This window comes from Castor canadensis, chromosome 15, assembly GCF_047511655.1.
Source record: "Castor canadensis chromosome 15, mCasCan1.hap1v2, whole genome shotgun sequence".
Taxonomy (NCBI): Eukaryota; Metazoa; Chordata; class Mammalia; order Rodentia; family Castoridae; genus Castor; species Castor canadensis.
In genome coordinates, this window is record NC_133400.1 from 101,498,598 (window position 1) to 101,521,823 (window position 23,226).

Here is a 23,226-nt window from a genome sequence, read left to right on the forward strand (position 1 = left end):
GCAAGGAGGACAGGAGTGTGGGGACTGCTGGGGACGTGGAGGGAAGGGGACTGGGGTGTGGAATTTGCTGGGGGCTCCATGGAGACCAAGGACCCGGCTCTGCAATGGTGGGCATCTGGGTGCCGCAGAGCAGAGCAGGCTGTCATGGATGGCTGTGGTTCAAATCCAAGGTCACCCCTTACAAGCTGAACGACCTTGGTCAAGCTGCTTCCTTGGGGGCTGGTTATGGGTGGACTTTTCCACCGGTCTTTCTCACAGGCAGCTCTTTCTTTAACATGCACTGCCTTTTAGGAACATTCTTTTTCTGCTTGAATTTTTGACTAAATTTTCAATAAAACAGAATTTATAGAAAAATTCATAAATAACAGAGCTCCCACAGCAGCACCTGTTTCCCTGTTGATGCACAGTGACTCAGATTTCCTTTGTGTTCACTGAATGTCTTTTCTGCCCCTGGATTCCTTCCTGGACCCCACATAACATTTGTGATCACATTTCCTTGGGCTGCTTTGGGCTGTGACCGTTCCTCATTTTCCTCATTTTTGGTGACCCAGATGGTTCTGGGGCATCCGGGGCAGGAGACTGTAGGATGCCCTCCACTGGTGTCTGCCCAATGCTTTTCTTGTGTATGCATGGGGCTGGGGTTTGGGGGAGGAGACTGTCTCATTAGTCACACCTGTCAAAGGGACATGACTTCCCTGTGATAGTGGCCTGGTCACTGGTTGAGGCCATGACTGTCAGGTTTCTCCACTGAAAAGTCATGGTGTGACCCTGTCCCACCCACTATGCTCACTGTGTGTGGCCACAGTGAAGAGCAGGAGGTGTGTTCTGGGTTCAGATTAATCGTCATGCAAGAGTTGTCCTTTCCCTCCATTTATTAATTTAATCAGTTGTTGAAAGCCATGTGGATTCATGGGTATTCATTTTATACTTTGGTTTATGATCCAACTCTGCTTTATTGATTTTACTGGTTAAATTGTCCTACTGTACAATTTAACTGTGGCTACTTGGGATCCTTCAGGTGGCCTCTGTGTCCCTTTGACATAGCTGCATCTGTGTGTGTCTGTGTCTGTACCTGTGTGTCTATGTGTATGTATGTCTGTGTGTCTCTGTGTGTGCATGTGTATATGTGTGTGTGTGCTCCCACTTCACAATAAGAGAGAAAAGAGGTGCTAGCCTCAGTATACCTAGTTCCCACCCCTGTCCCTGAATCAGCCTTATCTATGAGGACCCCCGTTTCTTTTATTGGAGAATGAGTGACATTGCAAAGCAAATCTTGGAGGTGGGTGTGATTGTTGCTGCGGGGCTGTCATTACCTTTGGGTCCCTTTGCTGACAATGCCAGGAGGTGTCTGTGCTCATCTCTGTCAGGCCCAGTGTAAGTCCACTGTGGTGTCCCCGACTCTAACCTGTCACCATGTGGATCATTCCAGCCTCTCCCTTACTCATCTGTGACCTCAAACTCCAACAGTGGGACGCTTTGCTCCCACCTGCTGTACTTTGCCGGACTGTCCGATTCACTGGATATGTGCCATTGCACAGAATTGTCTGCCTGTGCCCCTTGGAGAAATGACTGTCACCCAGAGCACAGAGCTATGTGCCGTTTCTTTAGCCTTTGACCTTACGGACCTCACTTTCCCCCATGTTACTAAGATGGGAACCTGTGTCTCCCACCCCATTTGTGATGCAGTTGGACTGATTTGTCACAGTCTGGCAGTGGACTGGAAAGCGGGATCCTGAGGGAACTGGCACTGCCCAGTGTTTCAAGTCCTCGACAGTCAAACCACAAGCAGAAGGTGGATGGCGCTGCCCAGGGCTGGAGGGAGAGGGCGTGGGGGTTAAGGGAACCAGAGTACAGTTTTACAACGTGCAGAGGTCTAAGGATGGCTAAGGACATCTAAGGACAGCGTGAATGCATTGGTGGCCCCTGAATTGCACACTTAAAATGGTTAAAGCAGTGAAGTGTATGCTGTGTATATTTTACTACAATTTTTTTAAAAAGAAAGGACAGGCACATTCTGAGGAGACAGCTGCTGTCCACACCCATGTAGAGATGGATGTCTGGGCCATGGCTGCGTCTGGAGGGAGGGCTGAAGAACCCAGGGCTGTGGGCGCAGCCTGGGTCCCTCCCCCTCCTTCCCCTCCCAGCTCTTCTCTCACCAGCTCTTCCCAAGGCCAGATTTGTGACTCAGGGAGACAAAGGGGACGCATGGAGGCCACTTCCAACCTTCTCACCCCCAGCAGGTGGCCCATGGTGCCTCAGTCTCCCTGCAAAGCAGCTGGTGAGGGCGAGCGGAGCCAGGCCTTTGGAGACAGGGCACACGCAGAGCCGGACTCACTTGGCATATGCTTTTTCCAGCAAGGCACTCCAGAACTCGTTGTGGTCGGCAGAGTGGAGGAAGACCAGGCGGTCCCTGAAGGTGGGAAGTCGGTCGTCGATCACCACATCCAGCCACTCACTGTGCTGCCAGAACTGGTGCCAGGGTGAGACGGGAAAGTGGAGGTGAGTCACACGGAGGCGTGGGCCCATCTGCAAACGTTTACTCTGTTGCTCTTCCCTCTGAGCAAACTGCCCTTATCGTCTTGAGGAAAGTCCTACATGGGGGCCATCATGGAGCATGTGCGGGCCCCACCCACCACCCTCTCAGCTCCCAGACTCCATGGGACCATCAGAGTGGGGAGGGGGCAGCACAGGAGTCACACATAGACTGCACAGCTCTGACCCGATGCTTCTGCACAAGAAAGCCAGTTGTCAGTGGGGAGAGGAGGGCTGGAGGGCAGAGGGAGGTAGTGTTGGGTTTGGGTCTGCTCTTGCCTGGTCTAGTCTCCACCTCTCTCCTACCGGTTTTAGAGTCTGATTCTGTCTCAGGTTCCCGGATCTTTGGCTCTTTACACAGAGAGGCAGGTGGATTTGGTTTTCTTGTGTGCTGGGCGTGGAGACGTGAGGGCTGTGTGGATGTGTACATATATGAATATGTGTGTACATTCTACACGTTTATGTCTTCAAGTAGTGTGTGCTTACATGCATGTGCGTTTGAGTTTGTGCATGTTTGAGTGTGTGCTAGAGCACACATGTGCACGTGTGCGAGGGTGTGTATGAGTGCTTGAGCACACACATGCACGTGCGCGAGCTTCTGTGTGACCCACAGAGAATAGGAGAGGAAAGGGAACAAGTCAAGGGCCATGTGTCCTGCCTCCGATTTTCCTTGTCTCCTCCCTGTTCTTCCCAGTGCCTTGGTCTGGGAGACTCTGAGGCCAACAGCAGAGCCTGAGGAGGAGGACTGGGGGTCAGACAGGAACCAGGCACGGTGGCCCCAGACAGGTGGACTCATAGTTTGCTGGGCATTCTGAGCCTCTCTCCACACCAGCAACACCTTGGCCTGCCCAGTTTCTGGCCAAAGCTGTGTGTGTTTTGGGGAAAACTTGCCACTTGCCCACGCTGGACTGCTACTCAGGCCCCACCCAGCACTTCTCTCAGATACATCTTCACTTCAGCCCTGGAGACCACTGTGGCTTTGGGGACAGCAAAGGCACCTTGGGACAGGCATTTAATGTCCAGGCTTAGGTGTAGGCCTCCTGCACAGGAGAGGGGGAGGCCACAGGAAGGGCTCTGAGGACCCGTGGGTGACAGACACGGCTCTCCTGACCTCCCAGTCCCCACACACCTGCACTGTGGCAAGGGGCTGAAGAGGAGCTGGAAGAAGGAGATGGAGAAGAGGGTAGAGCATCGCCAGTGACTTGACAGGCCCCCAGCTGGCCTAAGACCTGTCAGAGGCAGAGCAGGGAACCCCACCAGCTTTGGGCTCCAGGCCACTGTGGTTACTTTTGGTGACCATGGATAGACCACTTCTCTCTGGGACTCAGTGTCCCCAAGGGTAAATGTGGGTTCTGGGTTGGACCTTTGTTAAGAGTCCTCCCAGCTATTGTTCTATTGTTCTATTATGTTTCCTTGGGAAGCAGAACAACTGGGGTTCTGGTGTTGAGGCAGCAGTTCTGTGGGATTCACTGAGTTTAAATCACCTCTTGCTGCTACCTCAGTGGGCTCAAGGGTCCAGCTGGTCCAGATGCTGGGTGCCACAAGGCTAGTGCTACGTGACCAGCTAGAGTCAGCGGGGCATAGAACCAGCATGGCAGGTCCATAGGAAGGGATGGAGCTCAATGTGCCCAAGGTGGGACACTGTGGTCCTTCTGTGAAACTCTTCTGTGGTGTCTGCCCCTGGACCTAGAGCACACACCCATGGGCCTCAGGGATGGAGGGACAGGGCTGGCCTGAGTGGGAGAATAGGCACTTGGTGCTGTGCCAGCTTCTGGTGTGGCCTGTTTCATTCTGTCGTATCCAGCTGCTTTTTTAGAACAGTGCAGGGTCAGGTTCACTGAGAAAGCCACCTGGGGCCACCCCACGAAGTTAGGGTCAGGTGTCATCATGGGCTGGGATCCTAGCCACGGACTGGCATGGAAGGGGAGGTGGAGGAGAAGGACGCTCCCTGACAAGCCTTGCCGGAATGTCACTCCGGCTCTGGAAAGCATCTGTGCTTCTCTCACTTTTATATTTCAAACTCACTCAAGGTCTCCAAATTTACATTTCCTCAGTAGGGAGAACGTCTCTGTTTATAAGAAATAGTCCATTTTCCTGGGGGTATAATCATTTCAGGTCATTTATGCTTAAAACCCAGGAAAGTCCAAACAATAGAACCCTTTGCAGATGGACCCTTGCTTTGCACAGATGTCCTTAAAGATCGACTGTCCACACGGAGCCAGCAGACCTCACCTCTTGGGCTGCTCCAATACATCGGTGTGACCCCAGGAAGAAGCATGGTTGCTGTGTGGTTTGGCGCTATGCTCACGCACACTGTCACACTCCTGCGGTTACAGTGTGAAGGTGGGCACAGATCCACCTGGTGGTCCAGGGCCCCCTCTTACCTGGAAGTGGAAAATCCCAGCGTAGCCAAGGCCAAAGCTTTGGTCCTGAGGGACCACTCTGGCCAGTGCTTTCTCATTAAGAGTGAGGGAGGCGATGGCTGCCAGCAACCAGCAGTCCCCTGCAGAGTGAAGGCATCAATCAAACCTGCCATCGCCAATTCCCAGCGATGCCACAGGGGGTGTGGGGATAGCAACGAGGAGGCCGGGTCTTTTCCGCGTTTTTAAAACAGTACTTGTGAGAGAGGGCGTGAATTTGAGGGAGATACATTGTATCCATGTGTTATAGGCATGTGTGGCATTATCACACAGAATATATTAAATGCACAGAGGGATTGCTAACAAAAACTGTGGCAAAATAAAGGTGAAAATGGAGTACCAGTGAAGTGAGAGCCTCCGTCTCTCTCTGCCTCTCCTACCTGCTCTTTCCTCTTGCACCACCTGTCATAACGAGCTGTCACCTCCTGGGCACTGTGGCAGGTTTGTGTCCTTAGGTTTCAGAGGTACGGATTCATCATGCCTCAGCCTCATGAGGTCCCAGCAGGTCCCTTCTGTGGGACCAAGGCTGCACGTACCCAGCGTCCTTGTGGACCACGTGAGCTGCTTGAGTACACATTTCAGGGTGGCTCTGTGGAACTTGTGTGCAGAGGCTCTCAGAAAGAGCCCAGTGGTGTCTGGCCACATTTCTAGGCTGCTGCCTCCCCCAGCCCAGCCTTGGTTCAGTTACAGATGGCAGCAGGTCTGTGGTGGCTCTGTTTGCTTTCAGTTATCTCTCAGTTGGAAGATTGATGCCTAATCTCCTGGGCTCCCTGCTGAGCCCACACTCAGGACATAAGAGAGGAAACTTCTCATGGCTTGGCTGGGTGCTGGCACGCACCTGTCTTCCCAGCATAACTGGAGCATTGCAGACCAGGCCAGTCCGGGCGGATAAAGTGAGACCCTATCTCAAAATTAACCAATGCAAAAAGGGCTGGGGGCATGATTCAAGTGGTAGGGAACCTGCCTAGCAAGTGTGAGGCCCTGAGTTCAAACCCTAGTACCTAAAAAAGAAAAGAAAGAGAGCAAGAGAAAGCCAAACTTCACGCCGAGCTCCGTCTGCATGGTGCCAGGTGCCCTGTGCGTGCAGGATGGACTGCGGGCTTGTGCTGCCATGCAGCAGTTCCCGCGCCACCGTGAGATAAGGGAGAGTGGGCATTCGACCGTCTGTTCACCCCACAGCACTGCTTGGCCACTACAGGTTTATTTATTTTCAGGAGACAATGCCACGTCACACTCAGAGTTGGTACAATGGTTGTGTGTGCAGGACTATGGGGTAGGGTGGAGGAGGTGGAGGTGCAGACGGGAATGTGGGAGGCAGGAGGTGCCCCAGAAAACTTTGAGAGACCTCAGTAGAGGAAGGCCATCTGAATGCAAGGTTTATGAGCGCTTCAAGTTACACCTTCAATATATAATTCTGTCTGCTATCTATCATCTCCCCACCATCCATCCATCCACCTGTTTGTCATCTATGTTTGTAAGTGTGTGCACGCGTACATACTAATTAACTGGGTTGCTCACTTTGGGATTCTGTGCTGCGTAGTTCAGGCACTCAGCCTGGAGGTTCCAGTGAAGCCCACGGTGCCCATCGGACCACAGTAGCAACCTTGGCCATGAATAAGTCAGGTCTACACAAGCTTGCATGTTTGCTCCTTGAACTAATTGTACTGGTATTTGAAAGGAGGTTGCTCTCTCTCTTTCTTTCTCCCTCTGTCTGTTTTTCATGGATAGAATAGGGTAAACATAGCCCAGTTTTGCACTAAATCCTCAGTACAGCCCCGATTTGCCTGGTGTGGGGCACACACAGTCCACTGGCAGAGAGAGACTAAATCCTCAGTGTGGTGAGATTGCTGGGAGCAGAAGCTCTGTGGCAAGACTACCTAGCTTTGAACCCCTGCTGCTGCCTGCCCCTCTCCTGATCTTGGACCAGTTGCTTGGCTCTCTGGCCTCAGTTTCCTCACCTGTGACATGGGGGAGATGGAAAGAGGAGGCATGGAAAGAGGAAAGAAGGTCATGCCCTGAGGGGAGGGAGTGCCGGGCAGGTGGACAGGTCCTGCTCTGGGGGCTCCTGGGAGGCCCAGGGCACAGATAGTTACCCTGAGAGGAGCAGGAGTGGGAGGAGCTTGGGGGAGGTGGAGGAAGTGGGCAGGGGTGGTGGCCTTGTGGTCCTCATCCCTTTGCCTGTCCCCAGGGACCTGTGCTGCTCTTGCTATGATGGGGCTCTGAGCAGATTACCGGCTCTGACACTTACCCAGCTCCCCCTGGCAAATGTCCGTCCTGGTGGCCCCTCCAAGGATGAATTCCGGGTTTTCCACGATTTCCTGGAGGAGCGAGAGTATGGTCAGAGGGAGGCTTGCAGCATAGAGACCATAAGAGAGAGTAGGTGCAGGGCTGCTCCTTGCTCGTAGGGGAGGACTATCTGCATTTGATCACCAACCCCGCTCTGTCCCCACTGCAGCAGGCCACAAGGAATGAAAGGCTGCTGAGGCTCCATGCCTCAACCAACTGGGCTCGGCTGCGTATACCCCATCCCTGGGGCGAGCCAGGCCAGCGTTGTCCTCTGGCAGCAGACTGTCTGCCACGCGCGGGCATCTTGCCTCACTCGGTGCGGGCAGCTCCCCACCATGAGCCCTGCCAGCCTTGCATCTTCACACGCCTCATCTTGCAGTGGCCAAGTGGCAAATGGCACAGCACCGTGGCCAGGTGTCCAGAATAAGCATTGTTCCCATCCCACCCAGATGCTCACATTTCACATATTAGGTCATATTTCATAAATCTGTGCCATGCACAGGGATGGCTATGTCCTTGTCACTCATATGATTTTACCTAAGTGCAGCATACAGAGGTTCTTACATATGACTCATTACTGTGTGTCTTATGTAATTATGTATTTTACACTTGTGCTAACATGCTCATTAATGTCTGCATGCATAATATGGACACACACACATATAAAACAATAAACAAAAGAGTATTGGGCTGGGTTTGGTGGCTCACACCTGCAATCTTAGGCACTCAGGAGATGGAGGTTGGAAGGAGAAGGTTTGAGGCCAGCCAGGGAAAAACGTTTGAGAGACCTCATCACAACCTATCATCCCATCTACACAAGAAGCGTAAATAGGATCAAGGCCTCAAGGCTGACCTGGGCATAAAAGAGAGACCCTACTGAAAAAACGTCTACAGTCAAAATGGCTGGGGACATGTCTCAAGTGGGAGAGCACTTGCCTAGCAAGCACAAGGCTCTGAGTTCAAACCCCAGTACCATCAAAAAAAAAAAAAAAAGACCACATATGATTCATACACTTGGGAAAGGATTTAAAACGTCACAAGAAGGGGGGTCACAAAACTCAGCCTTGAAGACATGAGACTGAGGTCACCTGTGTCACCTTGGCCCAGCCCGGCAGATAACAAACTGCCCCACACAGGCCCTTCCCCTTATTGCAAATCTCAAGAACAAATCCGCGGTGCTGTCACCGAGCCCTGCAGTTGTAACAGCCCTTGGCAGCCCTCCTTTTGTTCCTTTTTCACGCATGAAACTCAGGCCCTTGGACACCCTTTCCAGAGCACTTATTCCCAGCAGCAAGAGACCATCTTTCTCACACCCCGACTCCTCCAAACTCTGCTGTCACCCTTGTGTGTCTCAACCTGCCCTGAGTGCCCAGTCTTTCTTTTTCTGAGTGTGAGGCTCAATCCCTGGCATGGGACCACAGCCCAAGCAGAAGGAGAAAGTCCCTGTTCTCCAAGAGAGAGCTAGGCTTCTTTCCAAGAGGCCTCTGGGAAGCTGACAGCAGCAGAGACCTGAGGGAGGGAGGGAGGGAGGGAGGGAGGGAGGGAGGTGGGATCTGTGGGAACAAGACCATCCTGGCCACAGATGGTGATTTTTAAATGGTCAGGATGGTGCTGGTGGAAGAGACTGGCCCATTTCTTTCCAGACTCCAGGACTGAGGAGGGGCTGGGGCTGGGGGCAGAAAGTCCTAGGAGGATCTGGGCTGACGCTTGGGAGAAACTCTAGCAGCCTTGCTCTGAGTTGACAGCTCCAAGCCTGCCAGGACCCTGCTTCTTGCCTGGGCTTCATCCTGGGGAGTTAGAGGGGCTGGGAATCCTTCTGGAGCCCAGGGCTTCCTGGTCAGAGAGCTGAGGTGTAAACTGGGGTTACTCTTTGTCCTCTGGCCTGGGCACATGTGTTTATTGGGTTCTGAAATGTCCATGAAAGCTTAGAAGAATTCCCAGAAAAAGCTGTGCTGTTGGATGTGCCAGAAACCCAGGCCTAGTAGAAGTAGGACTTCCCTTTTGTCAGGCCTTCTCTGTTCCCTGTTCCCACCCTCAGCAGGGTGCCTTGTTTTCTTCTCATTAACTGACTGACCTCAGAGAGCAGGACAGGCAGTGGGGCATGCTACTGTTTCATCCTCATCTTTTTGGGGTTTTTTGGGCAGTACTAGAGTTTGAACTCGGGGCTTTGCACTTGGAAGGCAGGCACTCTACCACTTGAGCTATGCCCCAAGCCCTTTTATGCTTTAGTTATTTTTAGAGTTTTTGCTTTTTGCCTGGTACCAACCTAGGACTACAGTCCTCCTATCTAATGGCTGGTATTATAGGAATGCATGACCACTCCCTGGCTTGTTTGTTGTAATGTGGTCTTGCTAACTTTTTTGCTCTGCTGACCTCAAACCAAGATCTTCCCGATCTCTGCCTCTTGGGATCACAGATGTGAGCTGTGCTGGTCCCTCCTCACTCTGGATCAACACAAGAGTCTGCTTTCCTAGCTGAGTGTGGTACGACACCCCTCTCCAACACCCCAACCCTCTGAACCCTCATCCCTACCCCGCCTCCAGGCCCCTCAGTGGCTCAAGTCTGGCTGCCCACCACCTTTGACACCATCTTGCCTTTGTGCGCCCCTCCCCAAGTACAGCTGTGTTTGACAAGAAGGCGGTGCTGGAAAGGCCACCCCGCCCATGGCTGCTTGCAGCTGGGATACGCCTGTAGAAGTGCCAGCAGGAAAGCGAGAGGTGTCCGGCCCCAGGCCTTCTGGAGGGAAAGGCAGCAGGGACTTCCTGTCATCCCTGTCCTGCAGCTCACCCCATGCCTTGCTGCTGATGCCACAGACATCTCTGAAGTGAAAGGCAGAGTCCCTGACAGGGACCAGCAGGTGTGTCTGGGAAGGACACCAGGCAGATGGACAATCCCAGGAGAGGGCAGAGCCAGTTCTGGAGACAAGTCCACAGGAAGGGCAACACACAGGAGAGCTTGAACATGATGAGTTAAGGGTCACTGAGCCCCAGGGACGGGGACAGGGAAGGGCACAGGGGTGCAGGGCAAGGCACCATGGAGGGGTGTGCTTTGAGGCTGTGACCTGTGCATTGAGGCCTTCCAGTGTTGGGGCAGCCTGGGGGGCATCCGTGGAGCAGACAGCACAAGGTCAGACTCTGGAGCTGAGGCCTGAGACTCAGAATCCCCCGAGGGTCTCGGTGGCCTGCATTAGGAGGGGACACAAAGGGCTGAGGCCTCCCAAGATGGCAACCCAGGTGTCCATGTAGGTGAAAGGCTGGGCCCGCTGGGACAGGGAGAGGAAAGTGTGCGAGTGTGTGATCACCGTACTAGTATGTGCTGGGTTCTCTTCTAAGAGGAACCCCTGTTGGGGTTGGGAGGAGCCATGAGCTTTTCCCAGGAGAATGAGGGGAGGGAAGGGAGCACAGTGCAGATGAGGAGTGAGAGCCGGGGCGGGCTGCAAGCACCCCAGGGTCCCGGCCACTCACTGAACCTGCACATCAAGGCTCCCTGCTCAGCCCTCCACCGCACGGAACTTCTGTGCGCCACGCTGTTTAGCGTTTGCTGCGGAGACCGTGGACGCTGAGGTTCGTGGCCGGGGCAGTGGGAGTGGGGCACCATGGCTCCCAGCAGAAGCTCCCACTTGAACTCCACAGACAGCATGGGTCTTCGCACAGCACCCTGGGGCAGGAGCGAAAGCTGCGCAGGGCCAGAGGTGACCAGGCCAGGCTTTGGCCCTCTGGGCTGAGAGCATCAATTTCTCTGCAAATGTTTCCTGGGATCCTGAGTGGCAGGAGCCCTGACCCATGGGTAGGAATGCATGCACAGCCTGCAGCCGGGGCAGCCACCCATACACCCTTTTGTCTGTGTGCCAAAGGCTGGGAGCAAGCTCGGAGACCCAAGGGCTGTGGCTGGTGCCACTGCTGTGTCCTACGAGCCACGCTTTTTTACTTTTTCAGCAGTGTGGTCTTACACATCAAGTGCACCCTACAGCACCCTACAGCACCCTACAGCACCCTACAGCACCCTACAGCACCCTGCTGTTGGCCACATACAGAGCATTAAGCAGATTTTATGAAGAGCTCCTGGAGCCTTTGCCCTGCTTTACTGGGGCTGATGTATGCTCATTATGGCTCCCTCAACCCATAAGGCACTGGTCAGGACTTAATATTTCATTTTGTGTCAGGATCATTTCCTGGAAGATGGAGACTGAGGCAAAAGTACACCTGTGCAGCTATGTGCACGAGAGCACACAGACCCGTACGCACACGTACACAGGAGTGCACATGTGTGCACACATGCAGCACACAAGAAGACACGTGTGCACATGCATACAGAGGTACAGGCACAGTGCACACATGCACACACATACGTGCCCATATGGCACCATATGCATATTTGCACACATAGAAAACATACGTAAGTATTTGCTCAATGCACGCACATATAAATAAATTCCACTCTGCCTAAACAGAAAATCGCAGTAAGGACCTCGCCACTTCGTACATTAAAGCTCAGTTGGTTTGCCTCTGGAGAGCCTAGGTGTTCTGTGTATGTGGTGGTTTAAAAACAGACATGCCAGGCTGGGTGTGTGGCACACACCTGCAATTCCAGCACTCAGCAAGCTGAGGCAGGAAGATCACGATTCAAGGCCAGCCTGGGTGAGGTAGCAAGACCCTGTCTAAAAACAAAAACAAAAGGCCAAATAGACTGTGCTAAAAACACAGGCCTGTATTCAGCATGTTAAGATTACTTTAATGTTGGGCTTAGCAAGGAGGTGATTGTGGTGAGCCTGGCACTGCCCTGCAAAAGACAGGATGATCAAGACCAGAACAGCCGTCATTCCCTGAAATGCTCTATGTGCTGGCACCAACCTACCTGTTGTTACTGTTCCCGTTTTACAGGTGAGGAGACTGAGGGTCTCACCTTTGGTCCAACCCTGTGCACCACCCTCCTGCACACACAGCCCGTTTTCCTGGGAGCCACCTGGGGCTCCACCCAGAGGAGCAGAGCCATGATGCCAGGTTGGAGGGAGAATCCTGATGAACTCAAGGCTATAAATATTGGCATCATGCCCCAGGCCCCAGGAAGCACCTCCCAGGGCCATCACCTCCAGATTGCGGGGGAAAGGGCAGCCCTGACCTGGCTCCTCTGGGAGTGGGGTGCACAGCTTTAGGGGAGGGCACCACTGCTTCATCTCCCTTTGTCACACACTTGCTGCTAAACACCCATCCACATGGCGCAGCAGGGCACAGGCATCCGGTATCATCACACTAGGGAAACACCCCCTTGTCAGCCCTTGAATTCTGGTGGAATGTGTCACCTGAGATTTGTCCTTTAGATAAAGCTCTGATCCTGCACATGCCCACACACAAGACCCTGTCTGCGTAGGTCCCTGACCTTGGTGGGAGTTGGGAGCTGGAGGTGGAGGTGGGGTGCAGCCAGACACCCTGGCCTCACCACAGAGCGTCCCTGGCCTTCATTACATCTTTGTCTCCACACTGCAAAGCCTTCAGCAGCTCTCGGAAGGTGACCTGTGGTAGCCTACCCCTCCCAGCCCTCCTTCCCCCTACCCCCCGAGGCTTGCCACCTTCTCTCTGCTGAGCCCCCTGCACCCCACTCCTCACGTCACTCACCCCTGGCCGTTTCCACACGAAAGGGACCTGAGGCCTCTCACTGTAGAACAGAGAGGCGTTGCTGGCAGGGAAGTCTGCATCCTCAAACAGGGAGCCTGTCTGCAGGCAGCCCTGCCTCAGCTGCTCGAAGCTCTGGCCTGAGGAGTGGGTGACCCGGGCATCCTTGGGCACTGGGTGTACCGGGGGCCCTGGGGCCCTGTGGAGGTAGGGCATAGCTGCTTCCCTGCAGACTGGGGTTGGCAGCGGAGGAAGAAGACAACGGGAAGAAGCGAGCTGTGTGTGCTGGCCAGTGAGGAGCAGCTCAGAGGCCCCTGCCGAATGGCCTCACCTCTACCTGTTTACTGGGCGCCTCCAGGAAAGGGGACCCACCCAGATGGCAAATACAAAGAAAGCCCTTCACCCACTCGGGCCCCAGCAGAGCCAGAGGTAGCTGTGGGGTGTGGCCAGGTTGGGCAAAGGCAGCACCTCTGCCTAATGCACCGGGGAACCCCAGAGAAAGGGGGATGATGGCTTCATGGGGAAAAAGAGCAGGAAGCCAAACTGGTCCGAGAGGTGGCTGGGGGAGAGGGCTCCACTCTTCTGGGAGGTTATAGGAATTAGCGGCTCCAGAGTCTGCTTAGGAAGGGGTCAGGAAGTGCCGGCCCTCCCCTTCCCTGTCCCCAGGTCCCCGTACCCAAGACACCTTCTGAGTCTACCTGGCCCCTCTTGTAAACTTCTTTGTTGTCTCTGTCCACACAGTGAGGAGCCCAAACACTCAGCTGGAATAGTTCAAATGACATGGCTACAGGCCAGGATCTGCCCACAGTCATGTCACGCATTTCCAGTGACCAAGGAGGGCAGCTGGGGAGGCAGACATGGTGAGGCAAGGGCCGGTGTTTCTAGTGGTATATCAGGAGAGAAACTACCTTGGCCCAGATTCCTGAGAATCCAAATGCCCTCCGCATTGGGCACGGTGGGGAGCTGTCAAGGGCTTACCCAGCGTGGGGTCCTCTCCAAACTCCAGGGGTCTGTGATGAGATATATCCCTCCAGGCCGGGACCCGCCTTTCCACCTGGGCCTCATCTATGCACAGGAGAGTCAGTCTTTTTATGGACAGACTGATTTTCGTCATTGGTGATGAGGGCCATGGTGCCCTTGAGAGCACATCCCAGTGCCTCAGTGGGAAGCCTGGGAAGTCCCTAGAACCAGGACTGTAGGGATAGCATTTGCTCCCTGAGCAACAGGACCCTGCCAGTATCTACGGGCCGAGGGTGTCATCAGTGTCACTGGTGGCCATGCTTCTGGATGCTAAGGTCCTGTCTCCTGGAAGTCTGTGGCCCTGCTGTTGTGGTCAACCATGTTCTGTGATGTCCCCTGCAGATCTGCTGTGCCTGGCTCCTCCCCAATCACCCGTCAGCCTCTCTTCCCACTTCCAGATCAGTCTGAGGTGTCGGTGACTAGCTGTTCATTTGTTGAGTGAATTCTGAACCTCTCTCTCCTGTTCTCCCCGAGGATGTCAGTGTGCTGGCAAAGGAGTCCCTGTCATGAGGGCATGTCCTCCAGCTAGGTTTACTTCTATGTTCACGGCTCCCCCAGACTGACCCCATATGGGACCCTCACTCCCTGATCTGTCCCTGGGAACCCCTGGGAACTGCCCCTCCTGGGACATCCTTGTTCCACTCACGGTGTCCAGCCCAGCATGGCAAACTCCTGCTTGGTGGGAATGAGCCTGGGCTGGGCACCTCAGGCAAGGTGAGAGGTCACCTCCCGAAAGGTGGCAGGGTGCCCAGTCCAGGTCTCTGCGGCACTCTCTACCTTACGGTAGGGTACCCCATCTTTGCTGGACTGTCTAGTTACAGAGAGGTCCTAACTTAATGACACATGGGCTCATGGATGGCCCAGTGGCTCCCCCTGCTACTAGGACCAAGCCCTCTGCCTCCGCTGGCTTCCCTTCTTGATGGTCTCTTCTCAGACCAACTCTGAGCCACTACCTGGTGGCCTAAGGGACTGTCGAAGTTGCCCTTCCATCCCAGACAATGAATCACCCCTGAAAAAGTCGTGTTGAGGCACAAGGTCTTCCCTGTCCTCCTGCTGGGTCTCTGGAGTCTCCCCTCTGCAGTCTGACCACAGGCCACCACCACATCTTGCTTCCGGGAGATTGCTGTGCACAGAGCACGGGACGCGAGAAACCAGTGCAGCAGAGCAGTGAGCCACGCCCCTCTGTTTAGGGGGCAAATGTCCTAATTAAGGCATGAAAAGTGAAGAAGTGGTAATGTTGCAGGAAATTATGAGCTGAGATAGGAGTCTCTGAAGCAGATTAGCAGGAAACAACATTTTATTGTGCTAGCACAGACCCAGCGGACTCGTGTCCAAAGGCTGAGCCCCGAGAACAAAGGGGTCTCACCTTCTACACCTTGTAAATAAGTTACAGAAGCAGAAAGCAAAGCTCAACCCACATCTGGCTGCATGTGACTCCATTGGCTATTTCACTTCCCCAGTGCTATGTGACCTTCATGTTTCAGTTCTTTAAGTTTTGTCTCTGCTTTGCCATCCCCTCCCGTCTCGTTGTCAGAACACAGCCTGTCTGTTTCTTTTCTGGCCCCCCCTTTCTTGCTACATTACTTCCCCTCTTTGATGCTCGGACCCACTCAGGGTCAAAGAGCATCATCTTGATCTAGGGGATTGTATTTCCGTAGCATCATTACATGCACAGCCCTTTTCCTTTCTATGATGGCCTCCATAATAGTCCTGATAGACCGTAGCGCCAGGGGAGCCAGGCAGGGCAATATTAAGCATGCTTCTAGGATTAGGCCCATTGCCCCTATCAGAGTTTTGAATCCACCTAAGGCAGAAAACCATCCTCCAAACAGGTCATTGGGATCCATCCTCTCCAAGTCTGGACGGGGATATGGATAAGCGTTCTCATTCTATCTGTGATCTCTTCAATGACCTTCCCTTCATCATCAATCTGTAAGCAGCAGTTGCTCAGGTTAAATTTTCCACAGACTCCTCCCTCAGAGGCCAAAAGATAGTCTAAAGCTTGCTGTCTAGTTACAGAGAGGTAACTAGTGGTTACCTCTCTGAAGCGGTTCTCATAGCTGGCATTGCACATCTTAGTGCAAATTGAGAGCTCTTGTAGTTTCATTAGTTCTAATTATTGGATAATTTGCTCAGGAGGCCATTCATTATCTTTTCAATTGCCAATTTGTAAAGCACCCGTTTTTGTCTACTTAATCTTTCTTCATATATGGGGACTTCCAGTTGTTTACCTGGTCTGAGGGGAAGCAAGAAGAAGGATGTCTGATTGAGCCTAGCACACAAGATCCAAACCAGCTGCTAGGTAGCACCGTGTAAGTTTGCTTCCCACAGATCCAATACAGCCCCCTGGGCGCCCACCAATCTATGTTTGCTGTAAGATTGTTCCATGCTCTCTGGAGATTAGAAAAGCTGGCCAGTGGGTGGGGATGGGTTTTTTCTTTTCTGTGCTTTGGAAAAGCAGTCTTATTAAAAGGTTTTTGTGGATCCAGCTCCCTTGCTTCCCAAGGCCAATGGTCTCCCATGTTGGTCCTCCCACAAACACAGCGTGAAGTGACATTCAGTGTCTGGGCTATTGACTCAGCCAGCGAGAGGAACAAGTTTTAGCTTTGGCAGAGATGGAAAATTCACTCCTCATCTCTTCATAAAAGGAGTGAAAAACTTGGTAGGAGGAATTTCATGGGTAATTTGGTGTGTATCAGAGTCCAGGGTCAAGGCCCTTTCTATCTATCCTTATGCTAATGAGTTGTCCCCATGTCCAATCCGATGGCTTAAGTACAGTGAAATTTACAGGGTTCCGGGTGCCACGGGTGCAGTCAGGGGCAGCTGTCCCCTTGTGAAGGATGGCTGCATGCTCACCCCTGTGCCATGCGGCCCATGAAACACAATTCCAATAAGGACAATAATAAGAACCCACATCATCCCATGGCTAAGTGTTGCCTCCCCAGCACGTATACTTATCTTTTGACATATAGGCTCTTTCCCAAGCTAGACCCCCACGGTCACAGCCCACACCCCCACACCCACCTTTGTCTATGGCCACACATGCATCAAAGAACACTGACACTGGTTTATCAGGGTTAAACACCTGGATGAGGCTGGCAAGGTTTTCAGGATTGCGGACGCTCCTGATCTCTAACCATTGCTCCCTAGGGAGGTAAGTGGGGTTGAAGCAGATATGCTGATCACCATGGGAACACACTGAATAGATGGTGTGGTTGTGAGTGCATGACCCAATGACAGAGCCTGCACAGGAATTAGTAAGTATGGAAATGCAAAGTCCTAGTGACAGTACTTCCTCTCCAGTAATATGCATGCATAGGTCACAGGAGGAGGGCTCTGAGGCCAGAAGGGAAACCACATCGGTGACAGTAAACAGTAACTCTCAAAAGAGATAAAAGAGAGCAAATAAAAACCTTTCACTGTGAGTCCAATCAGCGGGGGTGGTTTCTGCCAAGCCTATGACAAAGATTATGCTGAGAACAACAGCAACAGATACAAACAAGGGGTGACAATGTATCACAGTGAGATAACTGGTGTAAAAACAGTTCCCTTGTCCTGTTGGAGTTGACTCCTCAAGCTGCTGCGGTGCATTGACTAGTGCAGGGCTGTTGTCCAGCTGTTCTTGGTCCCCTGCTGTTTCCTGGGAAGCAGAGCCCTGCAGAGGGAGGGCTGCAGAGGGGGGTGGTGGTGATCCTGCATGGTGAAGCCAGATCAGGGATGCACTCCCACTGGAGAGAAGCTGGCTTGACCGACTGTGGGGGATCCAAGGAGCAATCACTGCTACTTTAACATGGTGGGAGTAGACAAGATAACAACAAAAGGGCCCTCCAATGGGGTTTTAATGGATGGACATTTTATATATGAATATATATATATATATATATATATATATATATATATATATTCTTTTTTTTTTATCAAGACAATGTCTTTTTTTAACTGAGTAGAATCATTATGGCAACAATATATTATCAGTATATATGTCCAAGAAAATGCATTGCTTTAAAAAAATTAAAACCACCATCTTTAAGTATCAAAGAATATGTTTAGAGCCAGTAAAAATAGTTATTTTGTCTCTATTTAAGTAGAAGACCCTGTCTGAAAATATGAGTTTGTGTCTGGAAGGGTTTTAATGCTAGATAGCCACACATGCTTAGGAACCGTTTCTTCATTCTTCTCAGCCTTGGTTATTTTTGGGAGGTCTGGCACCAGTGACTCCATTTGAACTTTGATGGCATTCCCCCCCTGTCTCCAAACTGTCTCTGAGCAGTCTCCTCTTCTGATCTGTCTCCCATCCAAGTACTAACCAGGCCCGACCTTGCTTAGTTTCAGTCACATTCAGGGTGGTAAGGCTGTAGACTAAAGAGCTTTCTTGATTGGTCATTGTCAGGATTTGCTCTTTCCTGGATTTTGTTTGTTTGGTTGTTCTTGGTCCCACGTCGGGAGGGAATAACAAGCAGATCAGGCAGGAGTCAGTGCCAACTAGACCCTTTTGGCCAAATTTAAGCAACAAAGAGGCTTAGAAGGAGTGGCTCTTAGGCAGTGGGCTTTTAGACAAGGACAATACAGAATAAAATCTAACAAAAACAGATGTCTAAAAAGTTAACCTGGTTGACACATTAGCACTTATTAGAGTCATTTTTTATGCCCTAGAAGGATCAGAACTGCAATGACAAAAACTTACAGAGTCATGGTTAAAATTTTGGTGGACAATTTAGCAGCTAACAGAATAGTACATCAGTACCACTAACTTTCTGTTACTGTGTTTATCTAAATTTTGTATTTTAGAAAGCTTGATGTACTTGAAAAACATAAATATAGGAACCAGCAACAGCATCACAACTCTATAGAAGTTATATATACATATTAGTTTAGTTGATCTTTGAAGTAAAACCTTAGATTATTATCAGTTGTAGGGGGAAAGAATAGTTTTAGTAAATCCAGATAGTCCAGTCACAGGTATATATAGGGTACCAACTGTATTAGAATCACCCAAGAGAACAGTTGTTTAACCATGAGGCCACCTAGAAAGTTTTATATAAACTGTTAGAAAATAAGAGGCATGGAAGAGGCAGAGAGATGACTCGAACACCATCACAGGGTTTATTGTTTAGGTAGGAGCTCTGCGAAGGGGGGCCCCAGCAAGAGAGCTAGAGCCCACTGCCATACACAGGCTTGGGCTAGATTTAGCGGGTTAGTGGAAAAGTACCAGGAAGGTCACTAAGGGATATTGTTGCTGGGCAACCAAGAAAGATAAGTTGTGGTTAGGTCACTGTCTACCCAACTGTCCTTGGCATCTATCCAGGAAGATAAAGGTGACCCATCTGTAAGGGGAGGGGTCTAGTCCTAACATGGCTGTCGTCATTGTTAACCCCACAACATAAACCAACTCTTAAATGAACATGACTTAGTTACCTTAGTAATTAAAACCCGGACAAAAATCACCAGAGACCACAGGTAAATGTTTACGGGGACTAAGTGTGGAGTTAGGAAACATAGTGGCCAAGAACCATGGCTCAGATGTTGATAAGGGATCACATCCCAGATTACTGACATTAACACATGGCTCATGACATACAGCAGGATCCCACCAACCTGTGGTCAATGGAGACCCCCTAAATAATAGGCCCAATCTGCACATCCCAGGGCAAAAATTCCCTCCATCCAACATGTGGAAGGAGTAGGACTAACACCTCCACTCTGTTGAGTCCAATAAAAACTGGAGGTCTTGACCTCTAGTGTAGTGCTCCTTTTTGAGTTTATTTATTTATTTATTTTTTATCCTATCTGGAGGGTGCACTTTGGCTTTTTTTTTTTACTTTGTTTTACATAAGTAAATCTGTCTCAATCCTCATATCAGTGCAGCAGCACTCCCTGTGCTCAGTTGCCTCTTGTTTTTTTGTGATTTAATAAACTCTTGTGGTCTTGACAAATTTGTGGATTAACCTGTAGCACCAAAAATTCCTGACAGTTATCTTGACAGAACAAAAACCATTTTTAAGACAATTTTTTTGTCAATGTTATTAAGAACAATGTAATCATTTTAAAGATAGCCTTGTTGTTATGAACTTAGAGAATTAAGTTTTAGTTTAACATCAGTACATTAAATTTTGACCTTACAAAACATTTAATGTAACTCTTAGATTTTAGTTAACTTAGTCACTTACATAAGCATCTATATCTTTGTGACAACTTAATATGTACCCTCTGGGAGAGACTGTCATTATCCTTTCTTTATCCAAAAGTATTATTATTTTTTTAACCTTTTATTTTTTAAAAATCATATTCTTAATACCTATTATATTTTTGTTACTTGTTGAAAATAACTCATAAAATCTTTTGACTTAGAGCCTTACATTTGCATGGAAAAAAAACAAGAAAGAAAGCAACCTTGAAATTATTTTGTATAAAAGCAATTTATAGAAAGCCCATTTGTTAATAGACCCATAAGAGAGAATTAAATTCTAGATTGCATTTATGACAAAATGAAGCATGTGAAGGTCATTTTTTTAACTACCCAAATTCCAAGATTCCTGCTGCCAGCTGTGGCCCCCGCTTTTCTTCTTTATTTTTCCCTCTCCTCTGGTCTTGAGCTGGAGTGTTAACCCCTGAATGCCTGCATCTTAGTGAGACCTGATTGAAATAAGTTTAATAACCTGTTTTCTTAAAAGTAGCAGTAGAACAGAGCGATATTTTTACATTGACTCTATAATAAGAACTGTTTCAAGATGTTTATATGGGCGCACACTGTGAGCACACATTAGATGGATGCATAATCTGACCAGCATTAGCAAGGGACCATAAGCATCTCACGACTGTCTCAGTACAGACCAAGCTCACTGCACCAGCCTTTTGGTTTTTTTTTTTACCAGCAACAAAGTTGCTTCTTTTTTTCTCACCCTTTTAGGTGAGCTCCCTGTTTATGCTCCCTAGAAGTAAAGGTGCCAGCAAGTTCAGTATTTCTGACATATTTTAATAATCCTAAATTGTTTTCTATTTACTTTGTACTTTTAAGACATAAAAACTCAACTGAGGGAGTGTAGTAAACCTTTTATCCTTTTCTGTCTCCGAACATTTCAGGACATTTACACTTTCAATTTTCTGGACTTCATCCATGAAGACCTCATCCCAATTTTGTTTCCATTTCTCTATTTCCCTCTCTCTATATTCACAACCCTTCTGCAACATTCCTTTTCTTTCAAATCAGACCAGATCTTATGTATCAGTGCAAGTCCATCCTTCATGTGTTAATTTTTATAAGAGCTCAGTTAGTGCTGAGCCTCAGTCCTCCTTCAGAATGCCCATTTTGGGTGAAAATGTTCAAAGTGGGGCACCACAGCTGCCCATCAAGACTGGAAGACTCTGATTTCTCCTCAGTCCGCCCAATAAATTGCTACCTAAGTTTAAATAAACAGAGTCTGGTTTTGAAGACCAGTTTCAGCCTCTTGGCTTTTTCCATTCTCCTGGGTGTTAGGGTTTTTTTTTTTTTTTACAATTACTCTGTAAACTTCATTAACCACAGTTTTATCTAGTGACCCTTCCGGGGGCCACCCTACACCAAAAGCAGGCCAATCTACTTCACAAAGGACCATTAGCTTGTTAGGTGTTAACTCCACAGTCTCCATTAAATCCTTTTTAAAGTTATTGATCATACACTCCAAGGGAGTGTTCTTCCTCTGATTTCCACCCACCTCCTCCCATTACCAGATGGCAAGACAGACACAGAGGGGGAGGGGTTTTGGAAAAGCACTCAGTCTGTCTCCTGCTGCTCCCCTTGGGGGACTTAGGCTACTCTTTGGCCCTAGTGAGTCCATATAAACCCTGACCAGAGGCCCCGCTGGGCTCACCCTTGACCTGTGAGTTCACCACGGAACTGAGGATGGGGACTCCTCACTCACTTTGTAGCTGGGCTGCATCTCAGGGTCACAGTTTTTTACACTCTCACATGGCACAATATTTCCACTCTCCCCCTAAACCTGAGCAACACGGTTTCACCCCTACAGGCAGTTACTAGCGGTCTCTGGGAGGTGATCGGACTCCCTTCTGCCTTCTGAGGCTGGCCTGAATTCGAACCTGGGTTCTTACCCGTACAAAGAGTGGTGCTCCTAAGTTGGTTCCTGTGCCTCAGTGGGTTCTGTTGTGCATCCAAGGCCCTCGCCCTGATTCTCCAGGAGGATGAATCCCTTCTCCTCCGGATCAAGCTGTCCGTTGACACCTGGTGGAATCTCCTCCCAGTGGTCCAGGGGATGCACCCCGGTGACAAGGGAGGTGACAACTCACCATCTCCTGTAATCCCGGATGATCCCCCAAGGGATGTTGCAGGAAGTTATGAGCCGAGATAGGAGTCTCTGAGGCAGATTAGCAGGAAGCAATGATTATTGTGCCGGCACAGAACCAGTGGACTCGTGTCCAAAGGCTGAGCCCTGAGAACAAAGGGGTTTCACCTTATTTACCTTGTAAGCAGTTTACAGAAGCAGAAAGCAAAGCTCAACCCACATCTGGCTGCATGTGACTCCATTGGCTATTTCACTTCCCCAGTGCTATGTGACCTTCATGTTTCAGTTCTTTAAGTTTTGTCTCTCTGCTTTGTCATCCCCTCCCGTCTCGTCGTCAGAAGAGACACGTTAACAGAACCACCAAGAGAACTTGGAAACATCACACAAAGTGAAGAAGTGAAGAAGCCGGTCCTAAGGGACCATGTGGCCTCGCCCCATTCATAGGCAAGTCTGAGCATGGACACTGGAGGCCTGGGGCCGGGGGCCGGGAGGGGAGGGGGCGGGGTGGGGGCTGAAGGACTTCTATTTGAGGTGACAGAGAATGCTCTAGAACTGACTGTGCTGACGGTTGCACAACTCCGAGTATACCAAAAAAAAAAAAATCATCAAATTATGCACTTTAAATAGTAAATGGCATGGCTTACACCTCAATGACGCTATTTTATGGAAATAAGTGTGTGTTCATTCCCCACAGTGTTTTGTGAAGTTTTAGTGCTGAAATTTCTATTTAGGTCCTAATAATAGTGATGACGACGAATGATAAAAACATCCTCAGCCACCCCATCGTGTGACACTCCACACAGAAGATCCCTGTACGCGCCAGGCCTGTATTGTAGGTGATGCAGGTTGATCTGTGTAAATTAGTCAGAAAGACATTTGCTAACAAAACATGGATTGGGAGGCCATGAGCCAGATGTGGACATGAGCAGAGCGGAGGACATCTGAGGACAAGAGCAGGAACTGTCTTATTACAGCGGGGTCAGAAAGGGGAGGGCTGCACGTCAGTGCTCTGTACTCCAACTCGGGCACAGCCGTCCCAGCACGGGCCACGGCCCCCACCCAAGGAGGCAGAGCTTCTGCTCA

General features: G+C 50.4%; 1 protein-coding gene across 5 annotated transcripts in view; it reads right to left on the bottom strand.

Annotated features, from left to right (window-relative positions):
• The window catches only part of Capn9 (calpain 9), a 53,480-nt gene that overhangs the window by 24,326 nt on the left and 5,928 nt on the right, over positions 1-23,226 (bottom strand). For 3 of the 5 annotated variants that reach the window (XM_074056895.1, XM_074056897.1, XM_074056896.1), the window contains exons 2-4: positions 7,201-7,270; positions 4,917-5,035; positions 2,336-2,469 (exon numbers count right to left, since the gene is read on the bottom strand). In XM_074056895.1, coding sequence (XP_073912996.1) covers positions 2,336-2,469; positions 4,917-5,035; positions 7,201-7,270 — 323 coding nt within the window. Of the gene's footprint in view, positions 1-2,335; positions 2,470-4,916; positions 5,036-7,200; positions 7,271-12,850; positions 17,706-23,226 lie in introns of those variants that run through there. The other 2 variants (XM_074056898.1, XM_020153265.2) reach the window with 1 other exon arrangement.